The 17,085-nt window shown below is 45.7% G+C and overlaps 1 protein-coding gene across 2 annotated transcripts in view; it reads left to right on the top strand.

The window, feature by feature from the left end:
• Window positions 1-16,565, top strand: part of fer1l4 (fer-1 like family member 4) — a 229,219-nt gene extending 212,654 nt beyond the window's left edge. For both annotated transcript variants that reach the window (XM_070896525.1, XM_070896526.1), the window contains 2 exons: window positions 5,808-5,908; window positions 9,904-16,565. In XM_070896525.1, the coding sequence (XP_070752626.1) occupies window positions 5,808-5,908; window positions 9,904-10,144 (342 nt within the window). In that variant the 3' untranslated portion in view covers window positions 10,145-16,565. The remainder of the gene's footprint in view (window positions 1-5,807; window positions 5,909-9,903) is intronic.
• Window positions 16,566-17,085: the final 520 nt, after the last annotated feature.

The following is a 17,085-nucleotide window of genomic DNA, read 5'->3' on the forward strand; positions in this document are numbered from 1 at the left end:
AGTCAGCATGGATTTATGAAGGGGAAATCATGCTTGACAAATCTTCTGGAATTTTTTGAGGATGTAAGTGGACAAGGGAGAACCAGTGGATGTGGTGTATTTGGACTTTCAAAAGGCTTTTGACAAGGTCCCACACAAGAGAGTGGTGTGCAAAATCAAAGCACATGGTATTGGGGGTAATGTATTGACGTGGATAGAGAACTGGTTGGCAGACAGGAAGCAGAGAGTCGGAATAAATGGGTCCTTTTCAGAATGGCAGGCAGTGACTAGTGGAGTGCCGCAGGGCTCAGTGCTGGAATCCCTGCTCTTTACAATATACATCAATGATTTAGATGAAGGAATTGAGTGTAATATCTTCTCCAAGTTTGCAGATGACACTAAACTGGGTGGCGGTATGAGCTGTGAGGGGGCCGCTAAGAGTCTGCAGGGTGACTTGGACCGGTTAGGTGAGTGGGCAAATGCATGGCAGATGCAATATAATGTGGATAAATGTGAGGTTATCCACTTTGAGGGCAAAAACGCGAAGACAGAATATTATTTGAATGTCGGCAGATTAGAAAAGGGGAGGTGCAACGAGACCTGGGTGTCATGGTTCATCAGTCATTGAAAGTTGGCATACAGGTACAGCAGGCGGTGAAGAAGGCAAATGGTATGTTGGCCTTCATAGCTAGGGGATTTGAGTATAGGAGCAGGGAGGTCTTACTGCAGTTGTACAGGGCCTTGGTGAGGCCTCACCTGGAATATTGTGTTCAGTTTTGGTCTCCTAATCTGAGGAAGGACATTCTTGCTATTGAGGGAGTGCAGCGAAGGTTCACCAGACTGATTCGTGGGATGGGTGGACTGACATACGAGGAGAGACTGGATCAACGGGGCCTTTATACACTGGAGTTTAGAAGGATGAGAGAGGATCTCATAGAAACATAATAAGATTCTGATGTGACGGGACAGGTTAGATGTGGGTAGAATGTTCCCAATGTTGGGGAAGTCCAGACCAGGGGACACAGTTTTAGGATAAGGGATAGGCCATTTAGGACTGAGATGAGGAGAAACTTCTTCAGTCAGAAAGTTGTTAACCTGTGGAATTCCCTGCCGCAGAGAGTTGTTGATGCCAGTTCATTGGATATATTCAAGAGGGAGTTAGATATGGCCCTTACGGCTAAGGGGATCAAGGGGTATGGAGAGAAAGCAGGAAAGGGGTACTGAGGGAATGATCAGCCATGATCTTATTGAATGGTGGTGCAGGTTTGAAGGGCCAAATGGCCTACTCCTGCACCTATTTTCTATGTTTTTATTAGCTATCCTCCAGTCCAGAGGAACTGATCCAGAGTCAATAGAATGTTGGAAAATGATCACCAATGCATCCATTATTTCTAGGGCCACTTCCTTAAGTACTGTGGGATGCAGCTTTCCTGACTAATAAGGATTTCCTTCAGTTCCTCCTTTTTGCTACACCCTCGAACCCCTAGTATTTCCGGAAGGTTATTTGTGTCTTCCTTAGTGAAAACAGAATGAAAGTATTTGTTCAATTGGTCTGCCATTTCTTTGTTCCCCATTATAAATTCACCTGATTCTGACTGCAAGGGACCTACATTGGTCTTCACTAATCTTTTTCTCTTCACATACCTATAGAAGCTTTTGCAGTCAGTTTTTATGTTCCCTGCAAGCTTCCTCTCATACTTTATTTCCCCCCTCCTAATTAAACCCTTTGTCATTCTCTGCTGAATTCTAAATTTTCCCCAGTCCTCAGGTTTGCTGCTTTTTCTGGCCAATTTATATGCCTCTTCCTTGGATTTAACACTATCCTAATTTCTGTTGTTAGCCACAGTTGAGCCACCTTCTCCTTTTTATTTTTACTCCAGACAGGGATGTACAATTATTGAAGTTCATCCATGTGATCTTTAAATGTCTGCCATTGCCTATCCACTGTCAACCCTTTAAGTATCATTTGCTAGTCTATTCTAGCCAATTCACGTCTCATACCATCGAAGTTACCTTTCCTTAAATTCAGGACCCTAGTCTCTGAATTAACTGTGTCACTCTCCATCTTAATAAAGAATTCTACCATATTATGGTCACTCTTCCCCAAGGGGCTTCGTACAACAAGATTGTTAATTAGTCCTTTCTCATTACACAACACCTAATCTAGGGTGGCCAGCTCTCTAATTGGTTCCTCGACATATTGGTCTAGAAAGCCATCCCTAATACACTCCAGGAAATCCTCCTCCACCGCATTGCTACCAGATTGATTAGCCCAATCTATATGTAGGTTAAAGTCGCCCATGATAACTGCTGTACCTTTATTGCACGCATCCCTAATTTGTTGTTTGATGCCATCCCCAACCTCACTACTACTGTTTGGTGGTCTGTACACAACTCCCATTAGCGTTTTCTGCCCTTTGGTATTCCGCAGCTCCACCCATACCGATTCCACATCATCCAAGCTAATGTCCCTCCTTACTATTGCATTAATTTCCTCTTTAACCAGCAACGCTACCTCACCTCCTTTTCCTTTCTGTCTATCCTTCCTGAATGTTGAATACCCCTGGCTGTGGAGTTCCCAGCCTTGGTCACCCTGGAGCCATGTCTCCGTGATGCCAATTATATCATAATCGTTAATTGCTGCCTGTGCAGTTAATTCATCCACCTTATTACGAATAATCCTCGCATTGAGGCACAGAGTCTTCAGGCTTGTCTTTTTAACACTCTTTGTCTCTTTAGAATTTTGCTGTAATGTGGCCCTTTTTGATTTTTGTCTTGGGTTTCTCTGCCCTCCACTTTTACTATTCTCCTTTCTATCTTTTGCTTCTGCCCCCATTTTATTTCCCTCTGTCTCCCTGCATAGGTTCCCATCCCCCTGCCATATTAGTTTAAACCCTCCCCAACAGCACTAGCAAACACTCCCCCAAGGACATTGGTTCTGGTCCTGCCCATATGCAGACTGTCCGGTTTGTACTGGTCCCACCTCCCCAGAACCGGTTCCGATGCCCCAGGAATTTGAATCCCTCCTTCTTGCACCACTCATCAAGCCACGTATTCATCTTAGGTATCCTGCTATTTCTACTCTGACTTGCACGTGGCACTGGTAGCAATCCTGAGATTACTACCTTTGAGGTCCTACTTTTAAATTTAACTCCTAGCTCCCTAAATTCGTCTTGTAGGACCTCCATCCCGTTTTTTACCTATATCGTTGGTACCTATATGCACCACGACAACTGGCTGTTCACCACCCCCCCTCTCCAGAATGCCCTGCAGCCGCTCCGAGACATCCTTGACCCTTGCACCAGGGAGGCAACATACCATCCTGGAGTCTCGGTTGCGACCACAGAAACGCCTATCTATTCCCCTTACAATAGAATCCCCTATCACTGTAGTTCTCCCACTCTTTTTCCTGCCCTCCTGTGCAGCGGAGCCACCCATGGTGCCATGAACTTGGCTGCTGCTGCCTTCCCCTGATGAGCCATCTCCCCCAAAAGTATCCAAAGCGGTGTATCTGTTTTGGAGGGAGATGACCGCAGGGGACTCCTGCACTACCTTCCTACTCCTACTCTGCCTGATGGTCACCCGGTCCCTATCTGCCTGAGTAACCTTTACCTGCGTTGTGACCAACTCACTGAATGTGCTATCCACGACATCCTCAGCATCGCGCATGCTCCAGAGTGAATCCATCCGCAGCTCTAGTGCCGTCATGTGGTCTAACGGGAGCTGCAGCTGGATACACTTCCTGCACACATAGTCATCAGGGACACTGGAAGCATCCCTGATTTCCCACAGGGCACAGGAGGAGCATGACACGGGTCTGGGCTCTCCTGCCATGACTTAACTTTTAAAATAAACTAATGTGGCAACAATGCCAAAGGTTTCTTACTGACAAGATCAGGAAAAAAGAAAAACTGCTCACCAATCAACCAGCCAATCACTTACCCTCTTGGTGTGATGTCACACTTGATTTTCTTTCCCTCCCATGTCAGAGAATCAGCACTGGTGGGAAAACAAGACAAAGCAACATCTCCTGCTCCCACTTGCCCAAACTCTCCCACTTATCAAACTCTTACCTTTTCACTCTGAGCTGCCGCTGCACTCTGGTGCAGGCACGAAGGGCCGAATGGCCTACTCCTGCACCTATTTTCTATGTTTCTATATAGCTGTAGCAAGACTTCCCTGCTTTTATACTCCATCTCCTTTGTAATAAAGACCAAGATTCCATTGGCTTTCCTGATTACTTGCTGTACCTGCATACTATCCTTTTGTGTTTCATGCACAAGGACCCCCAGGTCCCTCTGTACTGCGGCACTTTGCAATCTTTCTCCATTTAAATAATAACTTGCTCTTTGATTTTTTTTCTACCAAAGTGCATGACCTCACACTTTCCAACATTATACTCCATCTGCCAAATTTTTGCCCACTCACTTAGCCTGTCTATGTCCTCTTGCAGATTTTTTTGTGTCCTCCTCACACATTGCTTTTCCTCCTATCTTTGTATCATCAGCAAACTTGGCTACGTTACACTCAGTCCCTTCTTCCAAGTCATTAATATAGATTGTAAATAGTTGGGGTCCCAGCACTAATCCCTGCAGCACCCCACTAGTTACTGGTTGCCAACCAGAGAATGAACCATTTATCCTGACTCTCTGTTCTCTGTTAGTTTGTCAATCCTCTATCCATGCTAATATATTACCCTCAACCCTGTGAACTTTTATCTTGTGCAGTAACCTTTTATGTGGCACCTTGTCAAATGCCTTCTGGAAGTCCAGATACACCACATCCACTGGTTCCCCTTTATCCACCCTGTTCGTTACATCCTCAAAGAATTCCAGCAAATTTGTTAAACATGATTTTCCCTTCATAAATCCATGCTGACTCTGTCTGACCGAATTATTCTTTTCCAAATGTCCTGCTACTGCTTCTTTAATAATGGACTCCAACATTTTCCCAAACACAGATGTTAGGCTAACTGGTCTATAGTTTCCTGCTTTTTGTCTGCCTCCTTTTTTAAATAGGGACATTACATTTGCAGTTTTCCAATCTGCTGGGACCGCCCCAGAAGCGTGCAATGGGTGTAATTTCACTCTAACCCGGCCAGATCCTTTAGTTTCTCGTTGGGTGGGTGAGATTAAAATTCCCCCTGTTGTGCGACCATTCTACTGACATTGCACCAAAATGTGTTGTCAGTTTACACAGTACCATCTCTTCTCAGTCGTGTTGATATCTCTGTCAGCATTCATCCCTCAAACAGTGCCAGCGAAACTCAGGCTATTGTGCATATCCTGCTGACGTAAAGACTCACATTTATACAGTGCCTTTCACCGCCACCAGACGTCTCAAAGCGCTTTACAGCTAATGAAGTACTTTTAAAGTGTAGTCACTGTTGTAATGTAGGAAACGCAGCAGCCAATTTGCACACAGCAAGCTCCCACTAACAGCAATGTGATAATGATCAGATAATCTGTTTTTGTTATGCTGATTGAGGGATAAATATTGGCCCCAGGAGACCGGGAATAACTCCCCTGCTCTTCTTCGAAACAGTGCCATGGGATCTTTTACATTCACCCGAGAGAGCAGACAGGGTCTCGGTTTAATGTCTCATCCGAAAGACGGCACCTCCTACAGTGCAGCGCTCCCTCAGCAATGCACTGGAGTGGTAGCCTAGGTTTATGTGCTCAAATCCCAGGAGTGGGATTTGAACCCACAACCTACTGACTCCAAGGCGAGTGCGCTGGCCCACAGCTGACACTTGAGGTAAGGTGAGGTGGTCAATTGTGAGTAACGAGATAAGGAGTGGTGTAAATATTTGGTATTGTTTGTGACAGGGTAAAGTTGAGGCTGAGATGCACTTGCTGACCCTGGAGGAAGCGGAGAAGAGTCCCGTTGGTCTCGGTCGCAAGGAGCCGGAACCATTGGACAAACCCAAGTAAGTGAATGAAAGCTTTTGAATCCTGCAAAACAGAAAATACTGTAAACGCTCGGTGGGTCTGTCAGTATCTGTGGAGACAGAGGGGCATTAACATCACAGTGACAACATTTTGGAAACTGGAAGATTTTCTAAATACAATAACAGCAATTTGTATTTATATCGCACCTTTAACAAGGTAAAACAACCCAAAGCACTTCACAGGAGCATGATCAAACAACATTTGACACTGAGCCACATATTACAGCAGCTGATAGAGGCAGGTTTTAAGTAGCTCAAAGGAGGAGAGACGCAGAGACATTGGGGAGGGAACACCAACGCTTAATGCCCAGGCAGCTGAAGGCACAGCTGCCAACGGTGCAGCGATGGAAACCGGGGCATGTGTAAGAGGGCAGAATTGGAGGAGTGCAGCAATCTCAGAGGGTTGTAGGGGCTGGAGGGGGTTACAGAGATAGGGAGGGGTGTAGGGGCTGGAGGGGGTTACAGAGATAGGGAGGGGTGTAGGGGCTGGAGGGGGTTACAGAGATAGGGAGGGGTGTAGGGGCTGGAGGGGGTTACAGAGATAGGGAGGGGTGTAGGGGCTGGAGGGGGTTACAGAGATAGGGAGGGGTGTAGGGGCTGGAGGAGGTTAAGAACATACATAAGAACATAAGAATTAGGAACAGGAGTAGGCCATCTAGCCCCTCGAGCCTGCTCCGCCATTCAACAAGATCATGGCTGATCTGGCCGTGGACTCAGCTCCACTTACCCGCCCTCTCCCCATAACCCTTAATTCCCTTATTGGTTAAAAATCTATCTATCTGTGACTTGAATACATTCAATGAGCTAGCCTCAACTACTTCCTTGGGCAGAGAATTCCACAGATTCACAACCCTCTGGGAGAAGAAATTCCTTCTCAACTCAGTTCTAAATTGGCTCCCCCGTATTTTGAGGCTGTGCCCCCTAGTTCTAGTCTCCCCGACCAGTGGAAACAACCTCTCTGCCTCTATCTTGTCTATCCCTTACAGAGATAGGGAGGGGTGTAGGGCTGGAGGAGATTACAGAGATAGGGAGGGGTGTAGGAGCTGGAGGAGGTTAGAGATAGGGAGGGGTGTAGGGGCTGGAGGTGGTTACAGAGGTAGGGAGGGGTGTAGGGGCTGGAGGAGATTACAGAGGTAGGGAGGGGTGTAGGGGCTGGAGGAGATTACAGAGGTAGGGAGGGGTGTAGGGGCTGGAGGAGATTACAGAGGTAGGGAGGGGTGTAGGGGCAGGAGGAGATTACAGAGGTAGGGAGGGGTGTAGGGGCTGGAGGAGATTACAGAGATAGGGAGGGGTGTAGGGGCTGGAGGAGATTACAGAGGTAGGGAGGGGTGTAGGGGCAGGAGGAGATTACAGAGGTAGGGAGGGGTGTAGGGGCTGGAGGAGATTACAGAGATAGGGAGGGGTGTAGGGGCTGGAGGAGATTACAGAGGTAGGGAGGGGTGTAGGGGCTGGAGGAGATTACAGAGATAGGGAGGGGTGTAGGGGCTGGAGGAGGTTACAGAGATAGGGAGGGGTGTAGGGGCTGGAGGAGATTACAGAGGTAGGGAGGGGTGTAGGGGCTGGAGGAGATTACAGAGATAGGGAAGGGTGTAGGGGCTGGAGGAGATTACAGAGATAGGGAGGGGTGTAGGGGCTGGAGGAGATTACAGAGATAGGGAGGGGTGTAGGGGCTGGAGGAGATTACAGAGATAGGGAGGGGTGTAGGGGCTGGAGGAGATTACAGAGATAGGGAGGGGTGTAGGGGCTGGAGGAGATTACAGAGATAGGGAGGGGTGTACGGACTAGGGCACCAGATAGACAGACAGACGTGTGCACACAGACAGACGCACACACTCACACACACACACACACAGACACTCACAGGCACAGAGACACACTGACAGACACACGCACACAGAGACGCACACACACACACACTGACAGACAGACACATGCACATACACAGAGGCTCAGAAAGACGCACAAGAAATAGTGACTTGTAAAGTGCTTCAGTGGAAAACAGGAGGCGGTTAATTGTCAAAAGTGACCATATCCGGAGACAATAGAAGACAGATTAGAGTAATTGAAGAAATAAAAGATACCAAACACAGAGAGTGTGTCATCTTCCGTCCCATATATCTTCCGTTCTCCTCAGCCGAGGATTGCCTTCCACCACTGTGTCTTCCATTTCTCGATCTTTTGCCCTCACAATTTCACCTCCTTCCCAGAACCACGACAGGTTTCCCCTTGTCCTTACCTTCCACCCGACCAGACTTCACATTCAACGGAAGGTGTTGTCAACAGTGCTATCAAACGGCACTTATTCACCAATAACCTGCTCATCGATGCTCAGTTTGGGTTCCGCCAGGACCACTCGGTTCCAGACCTCATTACAGCCTCGGTCCAATCACGGATAAAAGAGCTGAATTCCAGAGGTGTGATAAGCGTGGCTGCCCTCGACATCGATGCAGCATGTCACCGAGTGTGGCATGAAGCAGCTCGAGTAAAGTCAATGGGAATCAGGGGGAAAACTCTCCGCTGGCTAGAATCATACAAAGGAAGATGGTTGTGGTTGTTGGAGATCAATCATCCCAGCTCCAGGACATCACTGCAGGAGTTCCTCAGGGCTGTGTGCTGGGCCCAACCATCTTCAGCTGCTTCATCAATGACCTTCCCTGCATCATAAGGTCAGAAGTGGGGATGTTCGCTAATGACTGCACAGTGTTCAGTGTCATTCGTAACACCTCAGACAATGGAGCAGTCCATGCCCACATGCAGCAAGACCTGGACGACATTCAGGCTTGGGCTGATAAGTGGCAAGTAACAGTCACGCCACATACAGTGCCAGGCAATGACTATCTACAACAAGCGAGAGTCTAACCACCGCCCCTTGACATTCAATGGCATTACCATCGCCGAATCTCCCATCATCATCCTGGGGGAAACTTAACTGGACCAGCCACATAAGTGTGTGATTGGCTGAAGGAGGTGGGGCTGAGGCACAGAGCGTGTGATTGGCTGAAGGAGGTGGGGCTGAGGTGTGATTGGCTGAGGCAGGTAGAAATGAAAACACAAATAACGGCAGTGTCTCAGAGCCAATAGAATGAAGTGAACGTCTTTGCTACATTCTGACAGAACCGCCCCAACCTAGAGTACCCCCACCTCAACTCTGCCGCCCCACCCCATCCCGAGTCCATTATTAATTCCCCAGTCTCATCCTCCAGGGGACCAACATTTACTTTAGCCACTCTCTTCCTTTTTATGTACCTATAGAAACTCTTACTATCTGTTTTTATATTTCGTGCTAGTTCACTTTCATAATCTATCTCCCCTCTCTTTATTATTGTTTTAAATTGTTCTTTGCTGGCTTTTAAAAGTTTCCCAATCCTCTGGCCTCCCACTAGTCTTGGCCACATTGTATGCCCTTGTTTTCAATTTGACACCATCCCTTATTTCCTTAGTTAGCCACGGATGGTTACCTTATCTCACAATCTTTCCTTCTCATTGGGATATATTTTTGTTGCGAGTTATGAAATGTCTCCTTAAATGTCTGCCACTGCTCATCAATTCTCCCATACTTTAATCTATTTTCCCAGTCCACTTTAGCCAACTCTGCCTTCATACCTTTGTAGTCTCCTTTATTTAAGCTTAGGACACTGGTTTGAGATCCAACTTTCTCACCCTCCAACTGAATTTGAAATTCAACCATGTCATGGTCACTCATTCCTAGAGGATCCTTTACTAGGAGATCATTTATTAATCCTGTCTCATTACACAGGACCAGATCTAAGATAGCCTGCTCCCTGGTTGGTTCTGCAATGTACTGTTCAAGGAAACTATCCCGGATACACTCTATGAACTCTTCCTCAAGGCTTTGTCCAATCAATATGCAGGTTAAAATTGCCCTTAACCTGAATAGATGTGCTACGAACAAAGTGATGCAAATTCCTGATATTGTCTGATTAACTAACTTGTGTGTTTATCTCATTCTCCAGTCGACCCAACACATCCTTCAACTGGTTCATCAACCCTCTGAAATCCTTTGTCTACTTTATCTGGAAGAACTACAAGTGGTACATTATTGGCCTGCTGGTCTTAGTCATCCTGGCTCTATTCATCTTCCTGATCCTTTACACCATGCCACAGTTCATCAGTGAGAAGATTATCAATGGAAGAGCCCTGCGCAGGCTCCAGCCCAGTGACCTCTCCAGCACAGCGACCTCTCCAACCCAGTGACCTCTCCAGCACAGCGACCTCTCCAGCGCAGCGACCTCTCCAGCACAGCATCCTCTCCTGCACAGCGACCTCTCCAGCACAGCGACCTCTCCAGCACAGCGACCTCTCCAGCACAGCGACCTCTCCAGCACAGCGACCTCTCCAGCCCAGTGATCTCTCCAACCCAGTGACCTCTCCAGCCCAGTGATATCTGCAGGCGTGCATGTACTGGACAGCTGTCAACTGAACAGGGAAAGTGCACACTTTAACTGGATACATATTTCATTGATATAATATTCACAAAGGTAACTGCAGAGATATAAAGGGTAAGGAAAGTCGAGGCTCTCCCCACAACGTACTCCCCCAATGTCTATTTTAAAATAGGATAGCTCTTCCACTTGTGCGGCTCCTGGGTGTCACTGGGTGCAGCAACTCTTGGCCACCAGTATTGGGGCCTCTCCAGCAGCTGCCAGAGGTCCAAGGACTGAACTTTGTTCTGGGGCAGGAGGACCCTTCAGCTTCTAATGTTCAAGGTAGTCCAGGACACCCAGAGTTACCGAGCATCCCTGAACTTGGGACCGGACCTCACCAAAATTATCGCCAGCAAAATAACAGTAGTTAAGAAAATAGTGCACTAAAAAGTGACACATCCTCAGGACCACATGTCACTCGCTATTTAAGAAAGGTGAGAGAGGAAAACCAGGGAATTATAGACCAGTTAGCCTAACGTCGTTGTCAGGAAATTACTAGAGACTATAATTAAGGATAGGGTGACTTTCAGTTGATCAGAGAGAGCCAGCATGGGTTTGTGAAAGATAGGTCATGTCTGACAAACATCATTGAATTTTTTGAAAGGGTGACTAAAGTAGTTGACAGGAGACTATCTATTGAATGCCTTCTGGAAGTCCATATAAATAACATCCATAAAGTTCCTCATAAGAAACTGTTAGCTAAATTGTAGCTCATGGAATTGAAGGACAATTAGTGAGCTGATTAGGAAATTGGCTGAGTAGCAGGAGGTGGAGAGTCGGGATGATGGGAGGCACTGTAAATAGCAGGATGGGACTAGTGGTGCCCCGCAACCGTCTGTCTGAGGCCATAACTATTCACCGTATTTATTAATGACTTAAGACGAGGGGATAGAAAGCCACATAGAAACATAGAAAATAGGTGCAGGAGTAGGCCATTCGGCCCTTCTAGCCTGCACCGCCATTCAATGAGTTCATGGCTGAACATGCAACTTCAGTACCCCATTCCTGCTTTCTCGCCATACCCCTTGATCCCCTTAGCAGTAAGGACTTCATCTAACTCCTTTTTGAATATATTTAGTGAATTGGCCTCAACAACTTTCTGTGGTAGAAAATTCCACAGGTTCACCACTCTCTGGGTGAAGAAGTTCCTCCTCATCTCGGTCCTAAATGGCTTACTCCTTATCCTTAGACTGTGTCCCCTGGTTCTGGACTTCCCCAACATTGTGAACATTCTTCCTGCATCTAACCTGTCTAACCCCGTCAGAATTTTAAACGTTTCTATGAGGTCCCCTCTCATTCTTCTGAACTCCAGTGAATACAAGCCCAGTTGATCCAGTCTTTCTTGATAGGTCAGTCCCGCCATCCTGGGAATCAGTCTGGTGAACCTTTGTTGCACTCCCTCAATAGCAAGAATGTCCTTCCTCAGGTTAGGAGACCAAAACTGTACACAATACTCCAGGTGTGGCCTCACCAAGACCCTGTACAACTGTAGCAACACCTCCCTGCCCCTGTACTCAAATCCCCTCGCTATGAAGGCCAACATGCCATTTGCTTTCTTAACCGCCTGCTGTACCTGCATGCCAACCTTCAATGACTGATGTACCATGACACCCAGGTCTCGTTGCACCTCCCCTTTTCCTAATCTGTCACCATTCAGATAATAGTCTGTCTCTCTGTTTTTACCACCAAAGTGGATAACCTCATTTATCCACATTATACTTCTTCTGCCATGCATTTGCCTACTCACCTAATCTATCCAAGTCGCTCTGCAGCCTCATAGCATCCTCCTCGCAGCTCACACTGTCACCCAACTTAGTGTCATCCGCAAATTTGGAGATACTACATTTAATCCCCTCGTCTAACTCATTAATGTACAGTGTAAACAGCTGGGGCCCCAGCACAGAACCTTGCGGCACCCCACTAGTCACTGCCTGCCATTCTGAAAAGTCCCCATTTACTCCTACTCTTTGCTTCTTGTCTGACAACCAGTTCTCAATCCATGTCAGCACACTACCCCCAATCCCATGTGCTTTAACTTTGCACATTAATCTCTTGTGTGGGACCTTGTCGAAAGCCTTCTGAAAGTCCAAATATACCACATCAACTGATTCTCCCTTGTCCACTCTACTGGAAACATCCTCAAAAAATTCCAGAACATTTGTCAAGCATGATTTCCCTTTCACAAATCCATGCTGACTTGGACCTATCATGTCACCTCTTTCCAAATGCACTGCTATGACATCCTTAAAAATTGATTCCATCATTTTACCCACTACCGATGTCAGGCTGACCGGTCTATAATTCCCTGTTATCTCTCTACCTCCTTTTTTAAAAAGTGGGGTTACATTGGCTACCCTCCACTCCATAGGATCTGATCCAGTCAATGGAATGTTGGAAAATGACTGTCAATGCATCCACTATTTCCAAGGCCACCTCCTTAAGTACTCTGGGATGCAGTCCATCAGGCCCTGGGGATTTATCGGCCTTCAATCCCATCAATTTCCCCAACACAATTTCCTGACTAATAAGGATTTCCCTCAGTTCCTCCTCCTTACTCGACCCTCTGACCCTTCTTATATCCGGAATGTTGTTAGTGTCCTCCTTAGTGAATACCGAACCAAAGTACTTGTTCAATTGGTCCGCCATTTTTTTGTTCCCAGTTATGACTTCCCCTGATTCTGACTGCAGGGGACCTACGTTTGTCTTTACTAACCTTTTTCTCTTTACATATCTATAGAAACTTTTGCAATCCGTCTTAATGTTCCCTGCAAGCTTCTTCTCGTACTCCATTTTCCCTGCCCTAATCAAACCCTTTGTCCTCCTCTGCTGAGTTCTAAATTTCTCCCAGTCCCCGGGTTCACTGCTATTTCTGGCCAATTTGTATGCCACTTCCTTGGCTTTAATACTATCCCTGATTTCCCTTGATAGCCACGGTTGAGCCACCTTCCCTTTTTTATTTTTACGCCAGACAGGAATGTACAATTGTTGTAGTTCATCCATGCGGTCTCTAAATGTCTGCCATTGCCCATCCACAGTCAACCCCTTAAGTATCATTCGCCAATCTATCCTAGTCAATTCACGCCTCATACCTTCAAAGTTAGCCTTCTTTAAGTTCTGGACCATGGTCTCTGAATTAACTGTTTCATTCTCCATCCTAATGCAGAATTCCACCATATTATGGTCACTCTTCCCCAAGGGGCCTCGCACAACGAAATTGCTAATTAATCCTCTCTCATTACACAACACCCAGTCTAAGATGGCCTCCCCCCTAGTTGGTTCCTCGACATATTGGTCTAAAAAACCATCCCTTATGCACTCCAGGAAATCTTCCTCCACCGTATTGCTTCCAGTTTGGTTAACCCAATCTATGTGCATATTAAAGTCACCCATTATAACTGCTGCACCTTTATTGCATGCACCCCTAATTTCCTGTTTGATACCCTCCCCAACATCACTACTACTGTTTGGAGGTCTGTACACAACTCCCACTAACGTTTTTTGCCCTTTGGCGTTCTGCAGCTCTACCCATATAGATTCCACATCATCCAAGCTAATGTCCTTCCTAACTATTGCCTTAATCTCCTCCTTAACCAGCAATGCTACCCCACCTCCTTTTCCTTTTATTCTATCTTTCCTGAATGTTGAATACCCCTGGATGTTGAGTTCCCAGCCCTGATCATCCTGGAGCCACGTCTCCGTAATCCCAATCACATCATATTTGTTAACATCTATTTGCACAGTTAATTCATCCACCTTATTGCGGATACTCCTTGCATTAAGACACAAAGCCTTCAGGCTTGTTTTTTTAACACCATTTGTCCTTTTAGAATTTTGCTGTACAGTGGCCCTTTTTGTTCTTTGCCTTGGGTTTCTCTGCCCTCCACTTTTCCTCATCTCCTTTCTGTCCAAGTTTGCTGCGACACAACGATAGGTGGCATTGTAAGCAGTGTAGATGGAAACATAACATTACAAAAGGGTATCAATAGATTAAGTGAATGGGCAAAACTGGCAAATGGATTTTAACGAAGGCAAATGTGAGGTCATCCACTTTGGACCTAAAAAGAATCGAACAGGGTACTTTCAAAATGGCGAAAAGCTAAAAACAGTGGCGGTCCAAAGAGACTTTGGGAACAGGTACATCGATCATTTAAATGTCATGGACAGGTACAGAAAATAATCAAAAAGGCTGATGAATACTGGCTTTTAGATATAGAGGACTAGATTTCATGGGGATAGAATTATGCTACAGGTATACAAAACCCTGGCTAGACCTCACCTGGAGCACTGTGAGCAGTTCTGGGCACCACACCGTAGGAAAGATATACTGGTCTCGGAGGGTTACCAGAATGATACCCGGAATCCAAGGATTACATTCTGAGAGATTACACAAACTAGAGTTGTATTCGCTGTAAGTTAGAAGGTCGATCAAATCACCCCTTAAAGTTTTCCAGATATTAAGGGAAACAGTTTCTCTCTACCTACCCTATTCCTGCTGCTTGGGGAGTCTAGGCCTGAGGGACATAGCCTGAAAATTAGAGCCTGGTCTTTCAGGAGTGAAGTTAGGAAACACTTCTAAAGAAAGACTTGGATTTATATAGCACCTCACGACCAAGCGCTTTACAGCCAATGAAGTACTTTTGAAGTAATGTGGGAACTTATACAAAGGATGAGAGAAGTCACGAATCTGCCTGGTTTTCCTCGGGCCCAGCGAGCTTTTGTCATGTGGTGTCAGCAACAAGTGTTTATGGGTCAGGTGGGCAGGACCTGCTTCAAAGCAAAGCTCCCTTGAAGCAAGCATCCGTGCTTCAAAGCCCCTGGGAAATGGTCACAAAGCAAGAAAGGGCAAGTCCACTGTTTAATTCTTGCACTATCTCACTTCACCAGGCACAGAGAGTTCAAATCTCCCACTGGTAACTATTAGAGCATAAATTTACTTAAAGTAAGGGATGGACTAAAATTAAAGAAAAGTGTGGGTTACTGAGCTGTGGATAATCATTAATGTGAACAAAGGTCACTGCATTTACCTCATTACTCTTTTAGCGCTTTAACATTGAGGGTAGTGGGAGCTGGATTGCTTTCCCCATTTGTGCTGAGGAGACCCTCCAAAAGCTAGTCAGCTTCACCCTCGCACCACAGCAGCGTCAGACTGAGTTTGAAAAGTGCACGTCGTCTATTGGGAATTTATTAAGTAACTGGAAATTTTGTTGTGCCTTTGAAACACTAACTGGAGGCAGCTCAGTGTGAAGTAAGCAGTGATTGGTTTTCCCAAGTATTGCTGACTGCAGCAAAGGTCTCGGATAGGTAGCAACAAATAACCGTGATCTTAAAGCATCGCACACAGTAACAAATGAGATACAATCCAACACGTGTAGCGTAAGTCACGATACACTTCCTCATTCGATACTCATTTGTGCACTTTCCAATATGGTAGATCAATGAGGATTCTTTATTTTAATAGAATTTTGTAAATTCTGATCTGCATTCAGAACAATGTATTAGAATTTTTAAAATGTATGTTAATTCAATTTCAGTAATATGTACTTTTAGATTGGTTTGGTTTACTTAATTTTGATTGCAAGTTGCAATATCTTGGTCTCGTGTATATCAATTGTAATCTATTCCTTGGCTATTATTTGATCAGATATGTTCATTATGCTGAATGGGTTTTGAGATGACAAATGTTTGTTATATATTTCTAAGCTGTATTACTCTCAAAAATATGTGTAAAATGATGCAGTAAACCTCACACAGGTAATATGTGTATGTTCTCTAAATTTACATTGACAGGGTTATAAAATGTAGATATTTGAGAGCAGGAGGTACTGTGTGTTAAATCATTTTCACCTCTGGATTTGAACTGAGCTCAAATTGAAATGCTGAAAGTCTGTTCTCTGGTAATGAAGTGCAGGTGATTTATCACTCAGATTCATCAGCAAACAGTGCTCTCACGGCCTTGGGCCACAAACTGCCAGACAACTTGTGTAAGTGTAGGAATTTGCTGCACCACTTGGCCTGACGAGAAGGGTTCAATGTGGGAAGTGTGGTTTTCAATAAAGACAAATTGGATTGTGGCTGGGGGCGACAGAAGCAGCGATGCTGGATCCAGCAGTCCGTGCCTCGCTTTATCAGCCAGATTTACCGAGGCCCGGGAAACCTGGCTGGCCAGGGTTAAACTTAAATTGGAGATTAAATCTGAGGCACGCCAGGTTTTCCCAGTACTGACATTGACCTGTAGTTACTGGGTTTATTGAAGTCTACTGGCCAACATGTATTCCTCAACCAACATCACTAAAAACCAATTATTTAATCATTTATCAATTGCTGTTTGTGGAACCTTGCTGTGCTCAAATTTGCTGCTGTGTTTTGCTACATTACAACAGTGACTACACTTCATTGGTTGTGAAGCACTTTGGGATGTCCTCAAGTCGTAAAAGATTTGCATAATGCAAATGTGTTCTTCAAATGTTGCTGTTTTCTCTGGCGTTCCTGCAGCAAATGCTGAGCAGGATTCACAGGATTCAGTTGCTTTGTCGTGCCCCGCAGGCGTGAGTTGTACAGCAGCTGTCCAGTGAAAGCAGTAGACCCAGGTTATAGGGCCAGCTCTCGTGTTGCCTTCGGCCCCATTGCAATCGTGCTGAAGTTTATTTGAAAGCTGATTGTTGTTTGGTGTTTCGGAATTCTAGTTGTGATACAAAGGCATCAAACGTTGTT

Source organism: Pristiophorus japonicus, chromosome 12 (assembly GCF_044704955.1).
Source record: "Pristiophorus japonicus isolate sPriJap1 chromosome 12, sPriJap1.hap1, whole genome shotgun sequence".
NCBI lineage: Eukaryota > Metazoa > Chordata > Chondrichthyes > Pristiophoridae > Pristiophorus > Pristiophorus japonicus.